The sequence below is a fragment of the Heterodontus francisci genome, chromosome 13, assembly GCF_036365525.1.
Source record: "Heterodontus francisci isolate sHetFra1 chromosome 13, sHetFra1.hap1, whole genome shotgun sequence".
Lineage (NCBI taxonomy): Eukaryota > Metazoa > Chordata > Chondrichthyes > Heterodontiformes > Heterodontidae > Heterodontus > Heterodontus francisci.
Window position 1 is genome coordinate 95,078,773 of NC_090383.1, and position 12,153 is coordinate 95,090,925.

The 12,153-nt window shown below is 45.9% G+C and overlaps 1 protein-coding gene across 1 annotated transcript in view; it reads right to left on the minus strand.

Moving 5' to 3' along the window:
• Positions 1-12,153, minus strand: part of slc3a1 (solute carrier family 3 member 1) — a 55,426-nt gene that overhangs the window by 14,974 nt on the left and 28,299 nt on the right. Inside the window, exons 4-5 of the mRNA XM_068045209.1 lie at positions 6,345-6,470; positions 5,296-5,415 (exon numbers count right to left, since the gene is read on the minus strand). Coding sequence (XP_067901310.1) covers positions 5,296-5,415; positions 6,345-6,470 — 246 coding nt within the window. The remainder of the gene's footprint in view (positions 1-5,295; positions 5,416-6,344; positions 6,471-12,153) is intronic.

The window sequence follows — 12,153 nt, forward strand, 5'->3', positions numbered from 1 at the left end:
ATGACCACCTATGGCAATCGTGTGAAGCGGAATGCAGACTGGTTTCAATCTCACATTGAAGAGCTGGAACCTGTCATAGCTGCTAAGCGCATTGCACTGCTGAACTACAAGAAAGCCCCCAGCGAGTTAACATCCATAGCACTTAAAGCTGCCAGAAGCGCTGCACAAAGAACAGCCAGGCGCTGCGCAAATGACTACTGGCAACACCTATGCAGTCATATTCAGCTGGCCTCTGACACAGAAAATATCAGAGGAATTTATGATGGCATTAAGAGAGCTTTTGGGCCAACCGTCAAGAAGATTGCCCCCCTCAAATCTAAATCAGGGGACACAATCACGGACCAACACAAGCAAATGGACCACTGGGTGGAACACTACCTAGAACTGTACTCCAGGGAAAATGTTGTCACTGAGACAGCCCTCAATGCAGCCCTGTCTCTGCCAGTCATGGATGAGCTGGACGTACAGCCAACAAAATCGGAACTCAGTGATGCCACTGATTCTCTAGCCAGCAGAAAAGTCCCTGGGAAGGACGGCATTTCCCCTGAAATCATCAAGAGTGCCAAGCCTGCTATACTTTCAGCACTCTACGAACTGCTTTGCCTGTGCTGGGACGAGGGAGCAGTACCACAGGACATGCGCGATGCCAATATGCCATCACCCTCTATAAGAACAAGGGTGACCACAGTGACTGCAACAACTGCCGTGGAATCTCCCTGCTCAGCATAGTGGGGAAAGTCTTCGCTCGTGTCGCTTTAAACAGGCTCCAGAAGCTGGCTGAGCATGTCTATCCTGAGGCACAGTGTGGCTTTCAAGCAAAGAGATACACCATTGACATGCTGTTCTCCCTTGGCCAGCTACAGGAGAAATGCCGTGAACAACAGATGCCCCTCTACGTTGCTTTCATTGATCTCACCAAAGTTTTTGACCTCGTCAGCAGACGTGGTCTCTTCAAACTACTAGAAAAGATTGGATGCCCACCAAAGCTACTAAGTATCATCACCTCATTCCATGACAATATGAAAGGCACAATTCAGTATAGCGGCGCCTCATCAGACCCCTTTCCAATCCTGAGTGGCGTGAAACAGGGCTGTGTTCTCGCACCTACACTGTTTGGGATCTTCTTCTCCCTGCTGCTCTTCCTTCAGAAGAAGGAATTTTCCTCCACACAAGATCAGGTGTCAGGTTGTTCAACCTTGCCCGTCTAAAAGCGAAGACCAAAGTACGGAAAGTCCTCATCAGGGAACTCCTCTTTGCTGATGATGCCGCATTAACATCTCACACTGAAGAGTGTCTGCAGAGATTCATCGACAGGTTTGCAGCTGCCTGCAATGAATTTGGCCTAACCATCAGCCTCAAGAAAACGAACATCATGGGACAGGACGTCAAAAATGCCCCATCCATCAATGTCGCCGACCACACTCTGGAAGTGGTTCAAGAGTCCACCTACCTAGGCTCAACTATCACCAGTAACCTGTCTCCCGATGCAGAATTAAACAAGCTCATGGGAAAGGCTTCCTCTGCTATGTGCAGACTGGCCAAGAGAGTGTGGGAAAATGGCGCACTGACACAGAACACAAAAGTCCAAGTGTATCAAGCCTGTGTCCTCAGTACCTTGCTCTACGGCAGTGAGGCCTGGGCAACGTACGTCAGCCAAGAGCGACGTCTCAATTCATTCCATCTTCGCTGCCTCTGGAGAATCCTTGGCATCAGGTGGCAGGACCGCATCTCCAACACAGAAGTCCTCGAGGCGGCCAACATCCCCAGCATATACACCCAACTAAGCCAACGGCGCCTGAGATGGCTTGGCCATGTGAGCTGCATGGAAGATGGCAGGATCCCCAAGGACACATTGTACAGCGAGCTCGTCACTGGTATCAGACCCACCGGCCGTCCATGTCTGCAAAGGCGACATGTAGTCCTGTGACATTGATCACAAGTCGTGGGAGTCAGTTGCCAGCGATCGCCAGAGCTTCCAGGCAACCACAAAGGCGGGGCTAAAGCATGGCGAGTCGCAGAGACTTAGCAGTTGGCAGGAAAAAAGACAGAAGCGCAAGGGGAGAGCCAACTGTGTAACAGCCCCGACAACCAATTTTATCTGCAGCACCTGTGGAAGAGTCTGTCACTCTACAATTGGCCTTTATAGCCACTCCAGGTGCTGCTTCACAAAACACTGACCACCGCCAGGCGCTTACCCATTGTCTCTCGAGACAAGGAGGCCAAAGAAGAACTGATCTGCTGAAACACCTTCTAAGAAAACAGCAAGCGTGGTGTTGGGATGCCCACCTGGAACAAGCCTTCCAGAAAATTAAAGAGATGCTGATTTCTCTTGACGTGTTGGCACACTATAATCCTACACGGACTACGATGATAGCAGCAGATGCCTCTTCAGACAGCTTGGGCGCTGTTCCTTTTCAGGAGCAACCTGATGGTTCCGTAGACCGATATTCTATGCGTCAGATACAGAGACATGCTACACAGTTATCGAAAAAGAAGCTCTAGCTGTCACATGACATGTGGAAAATTTTTCAGACATCATTGGAATATGTGTGGTAATCAAGACAGATCACAAGCCATTAGTTTCCTTATTATACGAAAAAGGAGTAGCAAAAATACCACCACATATACAAAGGTTTCGTTTCAGATTAATGAGGTACTCATATGAAACTGTATACATCCAAGGGAAGTTCCAGTCATCAACCGACGTGTTATCGAGGGCAACTGTAGATCATCCATCACAGGAAAACATGAATTTCATAGGTGGCATAAAGTCATACTCGCAACACACAGAATTGCGAGAAATACAACAAGCACAGAAGAATGATGAAGTGTGCATTAGACAATATTGTACACATGGGTGGCCACAAGAAATTCCAGGAGGGAGAACAATGAAGATGTTCCATGAGTATAGGAAATATATATATATGTATATATATATATATATTGATAGGTAAATTGGCCATTATAAAATTGCCCCTAGTATAGGTAGGTGGTAGGGAAATATCGGGAAGGTGGGATGTGGTAGGAATATGGGATTAGTGTAGGATTAGTATAAATGGGTGGTTGATGGTCGGCACAGACTTGGTGGGCCGAGGGGCCTGTTTCAGTGCTGTATCTCTAAATAAATAAATAATGGATGATTTATTGGTTTACAATGACTGAATTGTTATTCCTACTTCAATGTGATCTGATATCTTAGATCGTTTACACCGAGGCCATTTGGGTATAACCAAGTGTACACACAATCTTCAGTATGCTGGCCTGGGATATCTAAGGATATCGAGACCTTGATCAACAATTGTCAGACGTGCGCGACAGTGCGCGAATCGCTGTTGACTACCTAATTTCCTACTAAACCTTGGCAAAGGATAGGCATGGATTTATTCATGTTTGGTGGGAAGTCATATATCATCATTATCAACTACTTTTCCTTCATGCTGCGATACCACCTTCTTCTCAAACCTCTCATGTGACTGTTACATCCTTGCTCATACATTGGGAGGGTGTCTCTCTCACTGTTTTCAGTATAAACCCTTTACATCCTTATACTTCATCTCCCCCCAAATCTTTATCCAACATTTTTCCAAGCATCTATCTATTTATGACTGCTCTACTACTCTCTCTCTCCCCAAGTCTCTGACTTTACAGATTCAGTCTCATTGGAGATTTGACAAGTCTCCCAGATCTGGTTGTAATCTGTCCGGGACCATCAGTCGTCTTCGTAGGAAGTCTGGGTTGCTGACTTGCTTTTTCGTTTCTATGGGTTGTAGTATTCTTTTCGGTTTGGGTCTGTTCATCTTCATAGCCTCTTATCTGCTGCTGCTAACCTTTGCCTTGTCCTTGCCCTTAGGGGGGTAACCGTCCCAAAGATGTACCATCACTAAAGGGCACAAACCTGCATGATGTGCTGCTGGTCATCAAACATCATTTAAACTTTCAGAAAATAGAATCCCTTGAGATTCAGGACCTTCTGAGGGAGCCCATGCAGTAACGTGTATCCAGTCAATGCTGTCACAAACTTAGAGGAAACCTAAAATTTGTGAAATCCCCAGACTCCTATCTTGCTGTTTCCAGTTGTCCATGGGAAAAGTGAAAAATGTGCTTGTCCTGGCCAACATTTCACTTGCCTGATGCAAACATGAACTGCAGACTGACCAATGTTACTGATATCTGCTGCAGCAGCCTGGAAGACGATGGAGGCAAAGAAGTTCAGGGAAACAATGATTTTAGTTTTGACAGGCAAGGCTGTAGTTGCAAGTCTTTTTGCAGGAGGTGTCACTGTCACTTCTTTCCTGAAGAAACACAACCTCCTTAGACAGTACTTCTCTGAGAACTAGTGGTATGATGTCCTAGATCTGAAAATTCTGGGAGGGTAAGGATTCCCGCAAATTCTCTTCCTTCTACCTGCTGTCCCTGCAGCTACAGGTCTGTGTGCCATTTCCTGCTGCTCCTCTTTCTCCTTTAGCCACACTGGAATTCCCAGTAAGACCCCTATGATGGCCAAGATGGGTTGTGAAAAGCCCTTTGCCAGTTGTCAAGAGTGTACAGCTAGTAGCCTCTATGCAGACAAGTCACAATGGCTGGAAGTTTACACCCTGGCACAACCATCCCCCAGGAGCAGGCTGGGGGTGGAGGGATGCACAAAATCGGTTCAGATAACGGGAGGGGGTGCTGTAGCTGTCGCCTACCCGCCCCCACTGGTATCTTAACAGTGGTGGGGGAGGCGGAAGGTGGTCTTAATGGCCACTTAAAGGTGTCTTCCTGCCACCAGTGCCAGATGGCGCTTCGCTACCTGGGAGGTTGCCCAGTTAAACCTGGCAGCCTTCCTGTGGGCTGGGGCGGTGGGGGGCGCTCCTGATTGGGCCCCATGAAGCACCCCCACAATGGAAATTTCCACTCCTACTGGAACACTACCCTATGCCCTCTCGAGTGGCTGATTGGCCTCGGTGATCCCCGACCCCACTTACCTTTTTCTCCGGCTCCATCGCTGGCTGGGTCAGGGCCTGTTGCAGTCCCAGCAGTGGCCACTGCTCCCGGCAGCGCTGCTGGGACAGAAGAGCTGCCAGCCCTCTGATTGACCAGCAATTCTTGGAGGCGGGGCGTCCTGCCTCAGAGGGGCGGAAGCCACGATTGCAGGTAATTAATTGCCTGAGCCGCGCAAAATGCAGTCGTGGCTTATGTTCTTCAACTTTCCACCTTCCATCTTTATGCGGAACTCTGGGTCCTGCAATTCAAGTACCATGAAAAGTGCCAGAGGAGATTTATTAATTTTATATAAAAAGTTTGTTAGCTCACCGGGTTCTGTGTTAAGTTGACTTGAGGCTCATTTCTTAGACTTTCAGCTTCTAGAAGATATTTGACTGCATCCACCCTAAAACCATCAACGCCTTTCTTCAGCCAAAATCGTAATACATTCTTGAAATAGCAGAAAAGATATAATTAAAATACACATATATCACATATTTCAATGCAAATGCTAAATGAAAATTTTCCTGTCAATTCTGCACTCAGCAGCAAATACAAGAGTGTGAATTACATAGCTATAACTAAACCAAGCGGGCAGTCATTCAACCTACTCCCAGGACCTTGTCATTGCCACTTGTAATCAACCAAATGGTGAGAAAGCTGCAGTTTCACCTTCACCCCTGTGGGGGATTTCAGCATAGCTGAGCTCAGGAGCTTATAGTGTGTAAAATTGTGTGTTCTCCATAATGCCCCTTTTGGAGGCCCAATTCAGATCACCAACATGTCACCCTCAGTGCTTACTAAACATGTTTAAGACCATGAAGTAGCATCTCAGCAATTCAATTGATAAATTCCTTGTTCAGAGTGGGACTGAGCCATTCAGACCAAGAAGTTTCTGGATTCAACTCATAAGGCAGCACCACATCATTACTACCTCATTTAAATATGGCTTATTGACCTGAAGTTATGGTGAAAAATTAGACATCCACAAAAATAGGCAGGGTTCTTATACAATCAACTCCTGCCCCATATTTACTCTGTTGGAACACACTCTGAATATCAGCAGTAAGTGGAAAATCCAAGCAGACAGTTGCCATGTATAATACCCTAGTCAGTGGACATTAAGGCTATCTTTCAACTGATGTAATTTTGACTTATCACTTGGGCTGAATTTAGTTAAAAGTATAACTTAATGCTTATTTCTACAGCATCTACCACCTGGTTTCTTTATTTTCTAATAGAGATGAAAGAGATGAATTAACGTACTTTTTACAGATTGACATTTAGGTAATGAAGAAAGCTTATATCTGTGCTCTAGATTAATGTGGACAACAACATAACTTGATTTAAACCATGTGATAAAACCAATAGTTGCCTACTTTCATTTCCTCCTGCACGTCAACATTTCTGTAATTCAAATCCGGTTGTTCCTTCAAGAACTGATGTAAATAACACTGTCCTCGAACCTCATCAAACTGCCAAGCAGAGTATCCAAACAAACTAACCTGAAACAAGAAATAAAAACAGAAAGTGCTGGGAATACACAGAAGGTCTGGCAGCATCTGTGAAGAGAGGAACAGAGTTAACGTTTCAACTTTAGAGACATGTTGGTTGGAGGTTGGAGAGTAAAACCTACTCCACGCTTTTGAGTAAAGGCAATAAGCTAACTTGGTAGGAGGCCTACGATGAGGCCACAGCCATAAAAATGGCAGGATGAGAAAGTTGCAAATTGCAAGGAAGTTCTTTTCGTGAGCCAGCAGGGGAGGTCCACTGGATTTCAGCAAGAACCAGGCCAAGGCAGCCAAGTTCACAGAGTCAGAAATTCAGATGCTACCAATGCCATGGTAGCCATCAACCATCTAAATGCCCCCATTTCCAGTCAAAGTGCTATTCTTGTGCAAAAGTCAGTCAAATCCAGACAGCATGCAGGAGTAGAAGAAACAGTAATGCTCCACATCACGGTAAAGCTCGAAGCCACAGCAACGCACCAGGTCAAGATTGTGGTATACCTAAAGCTAGCTCAGGTGCCTGGGAGTCCTTGAATGCACACATGATAGATATGGAAACAGAAGTAAGAGAAAGAGTGGGGCCAATTAAGGACAGAGAGGGTAACATACGCTTAGAGGAGCAGGGCAAGGTGAATATACTTAATGAGCACTTTGTATCAATGTTCACTAAGGAAATGGAGGCTGACAAAATATCAGTAGAAGCACAGAGAGTAGAGGAAATGGAGAGGATAAAAATTTAGAGGGGGAGGTACTAATAAGGTTGGCTATGCTTAGGGTAGATAAGTCACCTGGTCCAGATGACTTGCATCCCAGGTTGCTAAAGGAAGTCAGGATGGAGATAGCAGAAGGACTTGCCATAATCGTCCAATCTTCCCTGATATGAGGGAGGTGCCAGAGGATTGGAGAATGGCAAATATGACACCCTTATTCAAGAAAGGGTGTAAGGACAGTCCTAGCAACTACAGGCCAGTTACCTTAACATCAGCGGTGGGTGAAGTTTTAAAACCTATAAACTAGGAAAGTATCAACGGACACTTAGAGAGGTTCAAGTTAATTAAGGATAGGCAGCATGGATTTGTAAAAGGCAGATCATGCTTGATCAATCTGATTGAATTTTGATGAAGTAACAGAAAAGGTTGATGAAGGAAATGCAGTGGATGTTGTTTATATGGATTTTAAGAAAGCATTTGATAAGGTACTATATAAAAGGCTGGTGAAACAAAATTGAAGTTCATGGAATAGGAGGGTCAGTGTCCAATTGGACTAAAATTTAGCTTATGGATAGAAAACAGCAAGTCGTAGTAAATGGCCACTTTTCAGACTGGAGGATGGTAGACAGTAGTGTTCCCCAAGGGGCAGTGCTGAGACCCTGCTTTTTTGATATATATAAATGACTTAGATCTTGGAATACAGAGTATAATCTCAAAATTTGCTGATGACACCAAACTTGAAGGTGTGGCAAACAGTGATGATTAGAATTAGAATTAGAACATTACAGCGCAGTACAGGCCCTTCGGCCCTCGATGTTGCGCCGAACTGTGAAACCATCTGACCTACACTATTCCATTTTCATCCATATGTCTATGCAATAACCACTTAAATGCCCTTAAAGTTGGAGAGTCTACTACTGTTGCAGGCAGGGCGTTCCACGCCCCTACTACTCTCTGAGTAAATAAACTACCTCTAACATCTGTCCTATATCTATCACCCCTCAACTTAAAGCTATGTCCCCTCGTGTTTGCCATCACCATCCGAGGAAAAAGACTCTCACTATCCACCCTATCTAACCCTCTGATTATCTTATATGTCTCTATTAAGTCACCTCTCCTCCTCCTTCTCTCCAACGAAAACAACCTCAAGTCCCTCAGCCTTTCCTCGTAAGACCTTCCCTCCATACCAGGCAACATCCTAGTAAATCTCCTCTGCACCCTTTCCAAAGCTTCCACATCCTTCCGATAATGCGGTGACCAGAACTGCACGCAATACTCCAGGTGCGGTCTCACCAGAGTTTTGTACAGCTGCAGCATGACCTCGTGGCTCCGAAACTCGATCCCCCTACTAATAAAAACTAACACACCATATGCCTTCTTAACAGCCCTATTAACCTGGGTGGCAACTTTCAGGGATTTATGTACCTGGACACCAAGATCTCTCTGTTCATCTACACTACCAAGAATCTTCCCATTAGCCCAGTACTCTGCATTCCTGTTACTCCTTCCAAAGTGAATCACCTCACACTTTTCCGCATTAAACTCCATTTGCCATCTCTCAGCCCAGCTCTGCAGCCTATCTATGTCCCTCTGTAACCTACAACATCCTTCGGCACTATCCACAACTCCACCGACCTTCGTGTCATCCGCAAATTTACTAACCCACCCTTCTACACCCTCTTCCAGGTCATTTATAAAAATGACAAACAGCAGTGGCCCCAAAACAGATCCTTGCGGGACACCACTAGTAACTAAACTCCAGGATGAACATTTGCCATCAACCACCATCCTCTGTCTTCTTTCAGCTAGCCAATTTCTGATCCAAAGCTCTAAATCACCTTCAACCCCATACTTCCGTATTTTCTGCAATAGCCGACCGTGGGGAACCTTATCAAACGCCTTACTGAAATCCATATACACCACATCCACTGCTTTACCCTCATCCATCTGTTTGGTCACCTTCTCGAAAAACTCAGTAAGGTTTGTGAGGCACGACCTACCCTTCACAAAACCGTGCTGACTATCGCTAATGAACTTATTCTTTTCAAGATGATTATAAATCCTGTCTCTTATAACCTTTTCCAACATTTTACCCACAACCGAAGTAAGGCTCACAGGTCTATAATTACCAGGGCTGTCTCTACTCCCCTTCTTGAACAAGGGGACAACATTTGCTATCCTCCAGTCTTACGGCACTATTCCTGTCGACAATGACGACATAAAGATCAAGGACAAAGGCTCTGCAATCTCCTCCCTGGCTTCCCAGAGAATCCTAGGATAAATCCCATCTGGCCTAGGGGACTTATCTATTTTCAGACTTTCCAAAATTGCTAACACCTCCTCCTTGTGAACCTCAATCCCATCCAGCCTAGTAGTCTGAATCTCAGTATTCTCCTCGACAACATTTTCTTTCTCTGCTGTAAATACTGACGGAAAATATTCATTTAACGCTTCCCCATCTCCTCTGATTCCACACACAACTTCCCACTACTATCCTTGATTGGCCCTAATCTAACTCTAGTCATTCTTTTATTCCTGATATACCTATAGAAAGCCTTAGGGTTTTCCTTGATCCTATCCGCCAATGACTTCTCGTGTCCTCTCCTTGCTCTTCTTAGCTCTCCCTTTAGATCCTTCCTGGCTAGCTTGTAACTCTCAAGCGCCCTAACTGAGCCTTCACGTCTCATCCTAACATAAGCCTTCTTCTTCCTTTTGACAAGCGCTTCAACTTCTTTAGTAAACCACGGCTCCCTCGCTCGACAACTTCCTCCCTGCCTGACAGGTACATACTTATCAAGGACACGCAGTAGCTGCTCCTTGAATAAGCTCCACATTTCGATTGTGCCCATCCCCTGCAGTTTCCTTCCCCATCCTACGCATCCTAAATCTTGCCTAATCGCATCATAATTTCCTTTCCCCCAGCTATAATTCTTGCCCTGCGGTATATACCTGTCCCTGCCCATCGCTAAGGTAAACCTAACCGAATTGTGATCACTATCACCAAAGTGCTCACCTACATCTAAATCTAACACCTGGCCGGGTTCATTACCCAGTACCAAATCCAATGTGGCATCGCCCCTGGTTGGCCTGTCTACATACTGTGTCAGAAAACCCTCCTGCACACACTGGACAAAAACTGACCCATCTAAAGTACTTGAACTATAGTATTTCCAGTCAATATTTGGAAAGTTAAAGTCCCCCATAACAACTACCCTGTTACTCTCGCCCCGTCGAGAATCATCTTCGCTATCCTTTCCTCTACATCTCTGGAACTATTCGGAGGTCTATAGAAGACTCCCAACAGGGTGACCTCTCCTCTCCTGTTTCTAACCTCGGCCCATACTACCTCAGTAGACGAGCCCTCAAACGTCCTTTCTGCCGCAGTAATACTCTCCTTGATTAACAATGCCACACCCCCTCCTCTTTTACCATCTTCTCTGTTCTTACTGAAACATCTAAAGCCCGGAACCTGCAACATCCATTCCTACCCCTGCTCTACCCATGTCTCCGAAATGGCCACTACATCGAGATCCCAGGTACCAACCCATGCTGCAAACTCACCCACCTTATTCCGGATGCTCCTGGCGTTGAAGTAGACACACTTTAAACCAAGTTCTTGCTTGCCAGTGCCCTCTTGCGTCCTTGTAACCTTATCCCTGACCTCACTACTCTCAACATCCTGTACACTGGAACTACAATTTAGGTTCCCATTTTCCTGCTGAATTAGTTTAAACCCCCCCGAAGAGCACTAGCAAATCTCCCCCCAGGATATTGGTACCCCTCTGGTTCAGGTGAAGACCATCCTGTTTGTAGAGGTCCCACCTACCCCAGAAAGAGCCCCAATTATCCAGGAAACCAAAACCCTCCCTCCTACACCATCCCTGCAGCCACGTGTTCAACTCCTCTCTCTCCCTATTCCTCGCTTCGCTATCACGTGGCACGGGCATATGATGATATGAACCTTCTGCAACAGGACATAGATAAGTTAGCAGAATGGGCAGAGCAGTGGCAGATGGAATTTAATACTGACAAATGTGAGGTGATGCATTTTGGTAGAAGGAATGGGGAGAGGTAATATATACTTAATGGCACAGTTTTAAAGAGTGTGCAGGAACAGAGGGACCTGGGGTGCATGTGAAGCAATCTTTGAAGGTGGCAGGACATATTGACAGAATGGTTAGTAAAGCATACAGGATCTTGGCCTTCATAAGTAGAGGCATTGAGTACAAAAGCAGGGAAGTTGTGCTGGACCTTTATAAAGCTTTGGTTAGGCCCCAACTGGAGTATTGCATCCAGTTCTGGTCACCACACATGAGGAAGGATGTAAGGCTTCTTGAGAGGTGCAGAGGAGATTTACCATAATGGTTTCAAGGATGGAGGATTTTTGTTACAAGATTAGGTTGGAAAAGCTGGGTTTGTTCTCCTTAGAAGACAGGAGATTGAGAGGAGATTTAATAGAAGTGTGCAAGATTATGAAAGGCAGTTAGACAAGAAAACGCTGTTCCCATTAACAAATGGTACAGGACTAGGGGATACAGATTGAAGGTTTTGAGCAAATGTGCAGGGGGAATATGAAGAAGCACTTTTTTACGCAGCGGGTGGTAATGACATGGAACTCGCTGCCCAGCAGGATGGTGGAGGCGGAGACAATCACTGACTTCAAGAGGATGTTGAATGGTTACTTGAGGGAAATAGACTTGCAGGGCTACGGAGACCGACCCGGGAGTGGGACTGACAGTATAGCTCCATGGAGAGCTGGCTTGGACTCGATAAGCCGAATGATCTCCTTCTGTGCCATAACTGAATCTATGGGCTGGATTTTCTTGAAGTCCCCATGTCGAGATCCATGGCAGGGGGCGGGGCTGCGACCAGAAGATGGTACAGGCAACAGCCCGCCATGCAGCCTAACACTGGGAGTGCCGGGCCCAATCTTCCTGGCAGCAGCGATGCTTTGTGGCTGCCCCGCCTCC